Source organism: Anser anser (assembly GCF_964211835.1).
Source record: "Anser anser genome assembly, chromosome: 1".
Taxonomy (NCBI): Eukaryota; Metazoa; Chordata; class Aves; order Anseriformes; family Anatidae; genus Anser; species Anser anser.
The window spans coordinates 142,036,312-142,050,905 of NC_139720.1; the positions used below are offsets into that span (position 1 = coordinate 142,036,312).

At 43.1% G+C, this 14,594-nt stretch overlaps 1 protein-coding gene across 3 annotated transcripts in view; it reads right to left on the reverse strand.

Moving 5' to 3' along the window:
* Positions 1-14,594, reverse strand: part of AFF3 (ALF transcription elongation factor 3) — a 336,736-nt gene that overhangs the window by 181,842 nt on the left and 140,300 nt on the right. For all 3 annotated transcript variants that reach the window (XM_083821502.1, XM_083821501.1, XM_083821503.1), the window contains exon 4: positions 5,942-5,986. In XM_083821502.1, coding sequence (XP_083677628.1) covers positions 5,942-5,986 — 45 coding nt within the window. The remainder of the gene's footprint in view (positions 1-5,941; positions 5,987-14,594) is intronic.

Consider the following 14,594-nt stretch of genomic DNA (forward strand, 5'->3'; position numbering starts at 1 on the left):
GACACTTCTCATGTCAACCCAAAAAAACAGAGGGAACTCACAAGGCCCAGAGCTCAGATTGCATGTGGGTTTCCTTTCAACAAAGCCACCGCAGCTCTAGGAAATCACAGCTAAGGCTGGAAGATCAATCTCAAACCACTTATCTTACAAACCCTGAATCGCCTACGCCCAACATGCTCCCTTTTCTCCTTAAATCCATTGCAAATACACTCTGAATGTATATCTGAGTGTATCAGATATCGGTTTCAACAGTTAACCTAATGGAGAGACAGGATCCTTGCTGCTCCCATTTTTTTTTGCACGTAATACAGCAAAATAAACATTTACTCCAAACCCCATCAGTAATAACAGAATATACACTTTCACACACTAATAAAAGCAAATAGGAATCAGCCAAAATTATGAATCTCACTTAGCAAGCCTGTGTTCTAGCAGAGGCAGGGAATAGATCGGCTTTGGGTATGTCTCAGCAATTCAGGCAGCAAATGCTCAGGGCACAGTGGAATTAAGGATATTTGAGTAGTATAACTCGTATTTTCCGCTTCAAAGTTTTCAACCATGTCCTCCACCTACAATGCAAAAGCTTACAAGGAATTGCTTTTTATAGCTACAGTCAAGTAACGCATCTTTTCTCTCTCAATTTGACATTACATCTGCAACTTGGTCTTACTGCAGTTATTTACTTCGAAGTCTCTCCTTAGAAGTCTCTCTATCCTTGACGTGCGTGCCTGCAGCTGGACAGAGAAGTCACTACACTTTGAAGAAGTTGCTCTGAATTAGTGCACGGGGTGAGATTAGGTTCAGGATTCCTGCAGTGATTATAAACTCAGCGGGAGTCCTTACAACAGCTCCAATCTCGACAGGGTTACTGTCTTGTTAATCAACCTCCTTCAGGACTCGAAGCGGTTCTGCGCCTCAGTTCTTGGGGGCTTTCTTTGGAAGCCGCCGTTTTGTGCAGAATGATCTGTCGGTTTACAAAGTCTACAGAGCTCTGATACGTGCAGCAAAAACACATCAGCAAAAACTGACGCCGTGGCACCCTGCGTTGCACAAGACAGCACAAAAAACTATACATTCCCATCACAGTTAGTGCAAGATAAGATTCGGTGATTTTCAAGCTATGCCTAAGCTGATTTGGAAGCCCAAGTCCAGACGTTAGCTCTGGCTGTGCCCTGGAACCTGTGGGTGGGTGACGGGGTCTGTGCACAAACCAGCCCGGGCCTCCTCTCACACACCAAGGAAAGGAGACACAGGGAAGCAGCTGGAGCAGGTGTGATTTACTCCTACCGCCCTTCATCTTGACTGGGACCTTCAGTAGGACCTGGGGCTTGCTGTGGAAGTGTCTATCCCTTGGAAGATCCGACATGCTACGAACGCAGTATCTAGGCAGGGTGGATGCTTTCTGCTTTGTGTTGTCAAAGAGACAGCTATAGTGGGGTTCCTTAAAAAGATAAATTTTTAAGCATCTTCTTCCTTTTCTGATGTTCTGTAAAGCAGCAGAAGAAAGGGAAAGTGGCCCTTCCTAAAATAAACACATTTAAGTGTGCCAGTGATAAGGCATCTTTTCTGAGGGAGAAACAAAGCTTGCAGCTTCCTTGGATCTTCGTCATTCTGCCTCTGGACACCTTTATGGGAACTGCCTACATTCTGTCCTAGCAGAAGTAAACCTTAGCTTTATCATGCAAATAGCACCTCCAACAAAGCCATGGAAACGACCTTCCCTGTTTCTGAAAACCAGAAAATCCACGTTAAAAGTGAATGGATCTGTTCAGCACAAGAAGAGGGCCCAGAGTACAGTACCTGGAAAAGTCTGGATGCCAGTAATTTACGAAGTGAGTAGCTGTGGCACATTATTACTGTTGCTATTTGCACTATCAGTAACAACCACCGCTGCTGATACTGATTTGTACTGTGAGATTACCTAAGAATGGCTTTTGTATTATACAAGTCCTTGACTCAGAGAGCTCACTTTTCAAGACAAAAGAGAGCAGGTGGATCCATCTGGCCTGACTGGGCTGTAGAAGGGACATGTGGGACAGCAATGTTCAAGCATGGGAAACAGAGGTATACCCCTGACCTTACCACCGTTTTTCCACAGTTCTTGTGAAAAAGGAAGCTCTTAAGAGGGGATCTGATGGTAGGCATGGAGGTAATAGGGAAAGTGTTTAAGGCTCTTCCCTGATCTGATGGGAAGTATGGGAGAAATTAATTCATGCAAAATTTAGCACATTGCTGGGTGACAGAAGCTGGCATTATTGGGTGTGCTAAAGTGGTAGCTAACATGTCAGCACTGATTGGTAGACTTGAGGCTTTAAAAGTGGAAACAAATAGCTCTACTGGATGTGATAGAGAAGGAGATGACAGTGATGAGATGCAAAGACAAATGTGATATGGGCAAGACATATGCCTGACAAAACTGTTGGCTTTCTACGACGGAGTTACAGTACTAATGGATAAGAGAAGAGCAACTGACACCTGGGCTTGTGCAAAGTATTTGACACTGTCCTGCATGACAACCTTGTCTTTAAGTTGGAGAGACATGGATGTGATGGATGGACCACTCGGTGTGTAAGGAATTGGCTGGATGATGGCACTCACAGAGTTGCTGTCAATGGCTCAATGTCCAGGTGGAGATCAGTAACGAGTGGTGACGAGCCCCTAAGGGGCTGGTGTTGGGACTGGCACTGTTTAACATCCTTGTCGATGACACGGACAGTGGGACTGAGTGCACCCTCAGTAAGTTTGCTGATGACACCAAGCTGTGTGGTGTGGTTGACATGCTGGAGGGAAGGGATGCCATCCAGAGGGACCTGGACAGGCTTGAGAGGTGGGACTGTATCAACCTCTCAGAGTTCAACATGACCAAGTGCAAGGTCCTGCACCTGGGTCAGGACAATCCCATGCACAAGTACAGCCTGGGTGGAGAATGGATTGAGAGCAGGTCTGAGGAGAAGGACCTGGGGGCACTGGTTGACAAGAAGCTCGACATGAGCCAGCAATGTGAGCTTGTGGCCCAGAAAGCCAACCGTATCCTGGGCTGCATCAAAAGCAGCGTGGCCAGCAGGGTGAGGGAGGTGATTCTCCCCCTCCACTCTGCTCTGATGAGACTCCACCTGGAGCCCTGAATTCAGCTCTGGGGCCCCAGCACAAGAAGGACACGGAAGCATTAGAATGAGTCCAGAGAAGGGCCATGGAGAAGATCAGAGGGCTGGAGGGGAAAACAGGCTGAGGGAGGAGGAGTTGTTCAGCCTGGAGAAAAGAAGGCTCTGGGGAGACCTCACTGCAGCCTTCCAGTACCTGAAAGGGGCCTACAAGAAACCTCTTTGTCAGGGAGGGTAATGATAGGACAAGGGGTAATGGCTTTAAACTAAAAGAAGGTAGGTTTAGATTAGATAGAAGGAGGAAATTCTTTCCTATAAGGGTGGTGAGGCACTGGAGCAGGTTGCCCAAAGAAGCTGTGGATGCCCCATCCCTGGAGGCGTTCAAGGCCAGGCTGGATGGGGCTTTGGGCAACCTGGTCTGGTGGGAGGTGTCCCTGCCCAGGGCAGGGGGGTGGAAATGGGCCATCTTTAAGGTCTCTTCCAACCCAAACCATTCTGTGATTCTATGATTCTATGACATCAAGCTAGGAAAATGATCCGTGCAGCAGCGTGAGTGGACATGGGTAACATTACATTTGTTGAGAGAATTTAGAGAGAATTTAGACCAGAATTATACATTTGTGAATAAAGAGTCTCAGTTGGAAATGGCACAGAGCAGCAGTCTGCAAGATTTACATTTAGTCTCAGACAAATCATTGCAAGAGAAGTTCAGAATAGAAAGAGATATCCAGGCTACAGACGTGGAGGATGGGCAGATTGGAGAGGTTATCCACAATGACTGAGTAATCATGTGAGGACAGGAGCTGGAGGATGAAAATGGTGCACTCTGCATTTTAGCCATGTTAAGCCTCAGCAGATAGGGAGATACTGATGTGAAGTGTGTCTTTTGAGCTCTAAGTATGCTTAAACTGCCTACTACCTCCTGCTTTGTGAGAAGCCAGACTCCCAGGTTTGAAAACCCCATGTATCACTTTGTGTGCTTTAAGGTATTCTGAACCTGAGTTTTCAGAATGTTAACTCAGAAAGAAGATGGTAAAGGTAAAAGATGCTGGAGGAACGAGGAGCTTGTTGCTCTGGGGGACACTGGGAAAAGTGCCCTGCAGAGCAGCTCGGCAGTCCTTGGAAGGAAGAGTTATTCTGCCCAGCTCCTCACCCAGGCACCCTGGTGGGTATTTTTGTTCTTAAGCTGCCTTCTCCAGAGAGACACAGGATTGCATCCAGCACCATGATCTGTTCAGACGTGAAAAAGAGGTCTTGGCAATACTGCTTGTAGTGGGTTGATTTATTCAGGTTTTAACCAAAGTAAAAGAATTTGTGAATTAATCCTCATGAAGAAAAGGGTCCTATTCATCCAAGAACATGCTGCATGTTTTATCATGAAGCTTCATAAAAATATTTCTTGAGGAATGTGCCCAAGAGTCGAAGTAGAGAGACAGCACCAGCTTGAAGGTGTACCTTACAATCCCTAGTCATACGGTGCACTTTGCATCATATGAGACTGTATGAGACTAGGACCTCTTATATAGCCACTTTCCTACTCATGGCAGGAACCATGTCTTTTCTCCATTTTTGTGTACTTGAACAATTCACACTTATAAGGAGGAAGACTGGCTTCTTTCACTGCTCTTTTTTAAGTCCCGCATAAAAAAGGGGCGAATGAGCCTCACACCACATCATATACTCAGTGCATCATGAAAAATGGAAAAAGCTCTCATGAATTATACAGTCTGCTACTAATTTGTAACAAAACAACAGGGACTGAGGCTAAGGGTTGTTGAATATGCAGTTCAGTCCTACAAAAGCCTACTTTGTAAATGTTAGCTAACTAAAAGCTCTGCCAGTGAAGTCATAAGCAATCCATCATAATCACCCTTCGATAAACTCTTTGTCCAGTTTACGAATTAAAAGCTGTATTTAACATATTCATGGAGAATGGAGAAATGCCTTTAGAAACAGCAGTCTTAATGCACTACTAATCTCTAAACCAAATATTTATAGCCCTGTAGTTTATAAACAATCTGAAATATTTGGGTAGTGGCTGTCCAAGCTGTGGATGCACAGACAATAATAGGGAGGTTTTGACATTCCTTCTACCTGGTTTGGTGTTTTACTGAGTCTTATATCTGATAGATAAGCATTGCAAATTATTGAATTATCAGTGTAGAAAGAGAACTGAAAAGAACAGGAGTTAAAATTATAAAAGTGATTCACTGTTTATTAGTTTGTCTGCCTCAGAAAATAATCAATATCAAAGTTGATTCAAGCTCAGATCTGTCTGGGTGTGTATTAATTTGCTCCATGAAAATAAAATAGAAATTACTAGGATAAAAGAAATAATAATGAAATATGGAAATAACTGCAGATTTTGCACATTGTCATTATATAATGGACATAATGGACATAATGACATTACATAATGGATTCTAATTAAATCCAGGTGGAAAATGACCTTCCTAGACCTCCCTTCAAAATTAAGATTTTTGACAGTCATGATTAATGGAAACATGCACTTTGCATGGTTTGTAAACCTGAAACATCGTAGTACATTTCAGTTTATAATTTATCCCATTATCTGCTTCTGCATGCATGAAGGTCAGCCACACTGGCACAAAGTAGCAGCGATATCCAGAGGCTCTGGAAGGTTGCTAACACAGATTTATTTATTTATTTATTTATTTTTGGTGGGTAAATATTTTTTGCCTACTTGTTCCTTAGAAAGATCACAATCTACAAGCATAGGATTTTTAACAGCAGTAATTGCAATATCCTTGTTGTTCTCTTGCCTTTTTAGAGTAAACAAAATGGCACTAGAAAGAGAATATTTTTTTTAGAATTCCTACCCGCAATATTTCTTCAATGCAGCTGTTATCTCCTGTTCCACTGTCCTGTAAACAAAATGAGAAAATAGTTTGTTTGTGTTTTAAAAAGAAATAACAAATAGCAGGTTTGAGGACACGCTTGTCACTTGAAATATATTCAAAACTCTATTACAGTTTCGAAATGAGGCCAAGTCTTTCCAGCCTCTGCAAAGTTGCACCGCTGAAAATTCTCAAATTATTCCCCATCATCACCACAGGAAGATGTAATATTTGCAATGTTTACATATGGCTGGCACATATTTGTATAAATTCATAGGATTTTGTTTATGCCACTTTTGTGCGTGGTTCATGCTGTTTCAGATATACTGCCTATAAGTAGGCATAAGCAAAACGGTTAGTGCCTGTACATAGATCCAATATGTGCCTTTATTTATATTAAATAAATAACATCTGTCTGTATCCTTTGTGCAGGAAAGACTCTGCAGTAATACTGCCTGTGTGAAGTCTGACAATATATAGGGTATGGGCAGCAGTGATGCTGAAAGGAGAGCTGCAGGGGCTGTGACACAAGCTGCCACACCGAGTACCAGGCAGGCAGCATGGCCGTTGTGAGAAGGCTGTGATTCCCTAAAATGCTGACCCCTAAAACCAGCATGTATACTGTGGGGCTGAGGGAGCAGAGGAATTCAGTTCTGAATGATGCGGCTTACTCCAGGGCCATTCTGGAAAGGGGAAATCGGGGATTTGGCAGAGCAGCTATCCCTGCTGGTACGATCCTCTCCTACATGCTCTGCTCAGTTGTCCATTGGGACCCTGACTTCTTCCAGCAAAGAAGTGTCTGCTTGTGGTCCCACCTTTCCTGCTGCCCCCTGCCCATGCTCTGCTTGCGCTGCCCAGCACAACTGGGAAGACAGGGCACGCCGTGGTGCTGGGATGGGATGGAGGTACTGAAGCTGAGGGGCTGCCCATCTCCAGCAGCTTTCCACAACACACAAATGGCTGTTGCATCAAGCAAATTTTCTGGGGGGTTTACTTCAACACATGAAATTTTCTGGTGGACACCAAGTTGAACATCAGCCAGGAATGTGCCCTTGCCACAAAGACAGCTAATGGTAGCTTGGTCTGCTTTAGGAGGAGTGCTGCCAGCAGGTTAAGAGATATGATTCTTCCCCTCTGCTCAGCACCGGTGAGGCCACACCTGGAATACTGTGTCCAGTTCTGGCCTTCCAGTACAAGGGAGTACCTGGACATACTGGAAAGAAGATCAAAGAACAACAAAGGGCCATAAAATTGCTGAAGGGACTGTAGTATCTCTCCTGTGAGGAGAGGCTGAGAGAGCTGGGACTGTTAAGCCTGGAGAAAAGAAGGCTCAGGGGATCTTGTCAATCTCCATAAATACCTGAAGGGAGGGTGCAGTGAAGACGGAGCCAGGCTTTTTCCAGTGGTGCCCAATGCCAGAATAACAGGCAACGGGCAAAACCTGGAACACAAGAGGTTCCGTCTAAACACCAGGAAATGCTTCTTTATGTGATTGGTGTCTGAGCACTGGTGGAGGTTGCCTAGAGATCTTCTGGATTCTCCCTTCATGGAGGCCTTCAAAAGCCGCCTGGAGATGGGCCTGGGCAGCCTGTGCTGGGTGGCCCTGCTGGGGCAGGGCTTGGAACAGGTGGTCTCCAGAGGGCCCTGACAGCCTCAGCTACTCTGGTTCTGTGAAATTCCCTGAAAAATCCCCAAAGTAAAGATTTTGTTTGTTTGTTTGTTTTCCTTTTGCAGAACAGAACTAACTCAGGAGACAGAAGACTGGAGCTTGAGGCCTTTTCATTTGTGTGTGTATGGAAGCAAAGTCAGCGTGATTAATTATTGTCCTCAAAGAGCTAGGAGAGAGGTGAGCTTTGTCTTTGCCTCTTATTTTCAAAAAACACCTGGAGGTTCTGACTTCTGAGGTGCCTGTCACCAAATATCAAAGGAATTTGATTTTCTAATGTCCTGAGTTTTTGAATCATAGAATAATTAAGGTCGGAAGAGACCTTCAAGATCATCTGGTCCAACCATCACCCTACTACCAATATCACCCACTAAACCATGTCCTTGTCACCTGAAAACCATAGTTCTGTGCCATATCTGAATTTAGGTACTCAAAAACTCATGAGGGACTTTCAAAAATGGGTGTCTTTGTGCCTACCAGACCCAAATGATACAATCAGCCAGTCCGTGCAAGTTGTGTTCCTGAATGCCATCACTGCCACTCCCCAGCTTGAGCTGTGTCACCGAGGACACCTGAATTCACAGCCTCCCATAGCCTAGCACCTGTAACCAAGGTCAGAAGCACCACAGCCATGCATAAGTAAGGGAACAATTTATGTTTCATAATTTTTTGTGGCTGTTATTTTCATGCCAATTCATAAAAAGTTATAAGGTCTTTATTGTCAGCACTCTAGCTGATCTTTGCTGAGTATGGCCCTTGATGGTTAGACAAATGAATTGCATTAACTCTTGGTGTAACACATCCTTTCAGCTTTACAGTCACCAGGAGTTACACCACTGATTTCAAAGGGAAAAAATTGTACTACGAAGTCAGTCTGTGGAGAATTACTTGTATCCTGTGTACTGATGCTAAAGAGCAGCTGCAGTCCCATTCAGACAGGCCTGCTCTCATCACACCAGTGTCTCCACGAGCTGCACAATGCTGTGTCCCACCTTCCCTGCCGCTGGGGTAGGAGACCAAACAAAATAGTTCATGTTGTCAATGAAGCTAACAAGACAGAGAGAAACATGCATATAGAAACTGCACAACAGTCTCTGGACATTTTAGAATTTTAGAAATTGTATTAGCTATTTTTTATTTGTCTCTTCTGTGTGGGTTTCCCTCTATTTTCTTCTTTTCCTTCCCCAGAGCCTGGTATATATTCTTATGGAGATCAGCGGTGAGTGGTGTCCCTCGAGCATCCATATTGTGACTGGTAATGTCTAATAACTTTATTAATGACATAGTGCAATATAGTTCACTCTTAGCAAGTTTGTGGATGACACCAAGCTGAGTCATACAGTTGACACGATAGAAGGAAGGGATGCCATGACAGAAGGAAGGGCATGTAGTGATAGAACAAAGTGTAATGGTTTTAAATTGAAAGAAGGCAGATTATGATTAGATATTACAATGAAATTCCTCACTCAGAGCGTGGTGAGGCACTGGAATAGGTTGTCCAGAGAAGTTGTGGATGTCCCATCCCTAGAAGTGTTTAAAGTCAGGTTGAATGGAGCTTTGGGCAGTCTGATTTAGTCAGAGAAGTCCCTGCCCATGGCAGAGGGGTTGGAACAAGAAGAACTTTAAGGTTCCTTCCAACCCAAACCATTCAGTTGCTCTATTCTGTGATCCCACTAACTACAGTGGAGAGTGTAAATTCCTGATCCTCTGTGCTTTGCTTACAGAGCAATGAATCTGCTGCCCTACACAAAGTTCACTGTTCTCCTCCATAGCCATCTTATACAAGGAGGCATGAGATGACCTATCACCTTATGCTGTATAAAATGCATAGATGCTAAAATACAGCTTTTTGTTATTGCTATTATTTATTTATTTTTTCTCAAGGCAAAGTTACTGAAGGTAAATTTGGCAACAGTATTTCAGAGTAGGTTTAGAAACAAGCTTCTGTTTCAAAATTAAATATTCCTCCTAGAAGTGTAATGAAATAAGTCTGCAGATGCTCATCAGCAAGAAATTACACTTTCCATTACCACAGAACTAAAACTATAGCTATACTCCCCAGCAAATCAAATCTCTGGGCAGAGAGTAAAAAATCTTTTCACTTCTCTCTCTTAGTGTGATCACAGTGACTTTCAAAAGGCAAAAATAAATCTGGAAATGCAAGACCAAAGACGTTATGAAAAAAATAAAGTAATATTTGGAAAAGATAAAAACAAATGATTTCTACACCATCCTCTTTGTTCTTCATCTTTTGAATGCCAAACATAAATTTATACATTTATTTTTGCTTTGAATCCTGACTTGCTTGTAAGTATCTTCCATTACTGTTAATATGAAAGTTTCTAGAGTAATGGTGGAGAAGTTAGAATCCATGTCTTACACACAACAGGCAAAGTCTATTTCATGTGGCTTGCAGCCATAATGCTTTTCTTTGTGTTATCGCATAATACAATGCAGAGTGTTGTGGGACCTAGGACAGGTCTGGAAGGTGTCTGAGCCCTGGGTTTGGAAAAGATTCCTCATTCTCATTCTTAAAACTTCTCTTCTCCACTACATCTCTACTTACACTACAGGGGAACCATCACTGCCTGTGAATCTGACAAGTTGAATATAACTTCATGGTTGTATTATAACTACAAAAAATAAAAACTAGCAAATATTTCTTGAAATCTGAATTAAAAGCAGAGATTACATTACCTGTGGGCACCAAATTGCACAGAGCTCTATTTGCATGAGTGGACCTGCCTGATCCATACAATGTTGTGCTGGTGCTGTCTGCATGATGTAGCACCTGCAAAAGGATGATGTCAAAGTGCCTGCAATCTGCACAGGGCAGTCATTCCACCTTCTTGATAGTGTACATGCCACAGAACACCTGTGCAATAAACGTTTGAATTTCTTTAAAAAAAGGTTTTGAGGTTGCTGTTCCCTAAGTTGCTGAACTGCTACCCTGTATTCATCCTGACATTGATGAACGCAGATTGTTTGTATTTTGAGATCTTTCCTAAGAAACTTGCCTTACTGACCCTCCAACAAACCATGTTGGTGAAAATATTGGCAAAATATTGGCGACCCTTGGGGAACTGTGGGGGGAAGAGGGCTCGAGCCTCTTCCTCCTGCAACGTTGCTGTGCCCATTGCCTTTGCATCTCACCCAGTGTGGCCTGGGGATCTGCAGACGTCCACATGCACGTGCGGTGGGGCATCGTCAGGTGGGAGGCTGCGAGGAGCTGCTGCCAAGGAGCACAGCAGTGGCTGCTGGAGAAACAGCCGGGAGCATTGCGCCACTGATAACACATGGAGCTAATTACCATGCAAAGCACAGAGAACCGTAAGAAACGAGGATGACTAAAGGCTACACCAAATCCTTGAGAAATGGTATGTCATTTCAGGAAAAAAAAAAAAAAGACTACATCTGTACAAATTTTATTGCAGAGCATTACTTTATTTTTTCTTCCTTTACCAACAGATTTCACGTGGAGGTATATAAAGAAATTCCTCAGAAAGGAATTGCCTGTCTCTGATTCCCTCCTTTCAAATCTTTGCATTAAGAAAAGAAAGAGGAATCTTTTGCCAGATTAACCTAGGAGATTTCTGTGGTACAAGCCTTTGGTGTTATTTCTATTTGTGCTCTTTGCTCTTACAAAGCCTCCGGGAGTTACTGAATTTAGCCTCCAACACAAATTAGGCATGATTAAGATCTCTGGGAGGCTGAGGCGCACACTCAGCAGCCTCGCTGCTCTATTCGTGACCCAGGCTTGCTGTGTCGCATTGGGTTGCCATTCACCTGCCACCATTGGCCACCATGTACCCAGCTTTGCTGCCCAAAGCGAGGTTTTAGGCAGGAAATGTTGGCATAAGCCAAAGACTGGGAAGAAAGAAAAAAAAAAAAAAGGAAAAATAAAAATAACCCACATGGGTGGAACTTGATCTGAAAGCGCATCAGAAATGTTTCTTGGCCAGGCAGGACCATAACAGTATGGAGATACACACACATGCACAAGCATACGTAACATTTTGTGTGTTATCCATTTCTTATAGAAGAACTTCACAGACTGTAAAATAAACAATATGGGAAAGATAAGTGCAGGGAGATCCAGGAGACATCAGTACAAGGAAACAGCTGTGTGCTTAGAAAAAAAGAAAAATATTCATTCCCATTATGAAATGAGAGTCCCAAATCTTAAGTTTTACTGGCAGTCATTTCTCTGGAAGTGCTGCATCCAGATGCATGTGCATCATTCCTCGCATCATACAGATGTGCTTTTCCCAAACTTTATTTTTGTTAGATTACTTTTGTGGGGCAAAGCTTGTAGGTGCTTTCCTTATCTTTTTACTTGCTCATATGTGTGGCCTCTGCCTGTTCGGTCGTGGAGAACTGTTGCCCTCCCCAAAATTTCCCTTCAATCATTTCTCTGAAGAGATCTCAACACCTTCAGTTTACGGAGTAAAATGATGAATTTTAGCAGGGAGATGTGCCTGAGACCTGAGAGCTGACTTTTGGGGCATTTATGGAAAAACAGCCAGGATGTAAATTAATTTATGCAAAATTAATTTGCACATGCCCTGTAAAGTTTTGTAGAAATTTAAGGTTTAACTTGCTGTTGATTTCCTTATACATGGTAGATCTTTAACAGGCTCTCTATGGGGTAGCTGCACTAAACCCATGATTCTCTGGAGACATGCAGGAGTTCTGACCTCACGAAAGGTGGGCTAGTTAAAACATTAGATCTGAACCTGCTACAAACTCATTTTTTTGTCCTTCAGGAAATGTCCACTTTTTGGAATTCATTTTTGTTCTGAACTGGGGGTCAGACACTGAGGTGTAGACTTTGTCCCACTGGCGATGTTAATTTTATTTTAATGTCCTGTTACAAAATATCAAGTGTGGCATTGGCTGCAGAATGAAATTTTAGGAAGTGTACTTCAGTCCATCCGAGAAAAGAAGGTATGACCTATTTGAAACATTTTAATACCAAATTTAAATGAATGTAATTAAAAATTATAGTTAAAGAAAAGATAGAGCTCCAAATCAAGAAGTCATAAACACAAAATATTGAAATGTTTCACTCTGGTAATTTTTGACTTTAAAAAATGTTTTCTCCAAACAAAAATTAAAATAGGATGCACACGTACACATGCAGACACTTTTCAGTACTGACAAACGGACAGGGTCAATATGGGAAATGACAAAGTACACAAAACATCTGACCAGATCAGAGTTTGGAATGGCCTCTTTTTTCTCGATGACTAATGGGACTGGACCTTCACAGGTGAAGTGCTTCCCCATCAGCAGTGCTTCCCTCTACTTTAAGCAGGCTGGGTGTCAGGGAGCTGGGGCACACTGCTGTCCCCCTGTGCCACTCACTGGCCACTCACTGGCCTTGGTGATGCTGCCCAGTTCAATGGCCAAGAGCCCTCGTAGCTCACCGAGTGTGCAAGCAAGCAGGACTGGGCAGTGCACGGTTATGCCAAGGAAAAAGAAATGAGGAGACTGCCAAGGAAGCTGGATTTTCTGTTGTTCCTGTTTTTTGAAAGCTTTTCTTTGCAATCACGCTGTTCCTTTCTACTGATTTAGAGTGCCAGTGGCCACAGTCTTGATAGAGTATTCTCCTGTGCTCTGCACTGCTGTGATAGGAGCTGTTTCACTTTTACTACAAGGAATTGCTGCTATTTCCTTAGACACTGAGATGTGCAGGAGGGAGATGGGGATGAACGGCTGAATTCTGCTCAAGCTCTGTGTCAGAAAGTGTTGCACTAATTAAAGTTATTAAAGCCATCTAATTTACAGTCACTGTTAATAAACTGTTGCCCTTAATATGCTCATTCTTTTTTTGAAACAGTCTTCATATTTATAATGGGGATTATTTATCCTACCATGGGATCTTGAAACATTGGTCTTGCTTCAAAAGGGAAGAGGAGAAAGGTTAACAAAGATTTTATTCCAAGAAAAGAAAAGAGGAATAAAGAGCAAGCGATGAAAGCCATTTGCTTGAATGGAAGTATCCATGTATACTAATTGGGGGTCTCACTGTAACTGGAATGTCATCATGCCCCAGTCTTGTACCAGGAACTGGGAGATATTCCATCAAATTGAAGAAGATGAATCAAAAATATCCACAAAGAGAGAGAAATGTAGAATAGAAAATTAGAATAAACTTGCCATGCACACTAGAGAGGAGAAGCTAATTGGCCAAGAGTGCCTTTTATTCACAGTGAGAAACACTCGCTCAGAACAGCCTGCTCAGCAGCTCACCCACAACTGGGGCAGGACAGCAGCTTTTGGAGACCAGAGCCTCTGAGAAGGAAAACTGCAGAGGAGTTAATGAACCCCCAGTCCAGAGTACCACCAGCCTTAGGCTGTGCTGGCCCTACATGCAGACCCAAGGAGCCAATGGCCAAGGATGTCCAGGCTAGCATCTAGGTGAAAATGGATTTACTGTGGTTGTAGAAGTAAAGGCACTCACTCAATTATATTTTTACTTTTTAAATAGGAGGAATGTAGGAACTGAACTAAGTATGGAAATCCCAAGGTCAGGAAGTGAGGTGATGCTGAGGGGCCACAGTCTGGGTTGCTGCTGGGGACTTCTCTTGAACTTAGGAGCCTAGTTTAGATGGGATTTAGAAGTAGTGGGTCTAGCCATAGGTGGAGTGGTTAGGGTAGGATTCTTCACACTGATGAGATGGTCTGAGTTCAAGTTCACATCACAAAAAAATCAAGAGGCTGAAAGGACAAGAACCCTTCTGAAACCTCTTCACCCTCCCCACCCCTGAGGGCCATCAAACAATCAGTTACTGGAGCTGCACTGGTAACATTTCATCTAATAAAAGATGCTTGGGAGCCTCAAATGAAACCTACCGGCAGATCGGTGGAACAATTTTATAGGCTTTTACATTACATTCATAAAAAAGAAAAAAACAAAACTAAACACATCAGAATTACACTGACCCAGCAACAATAAAAGGGAGC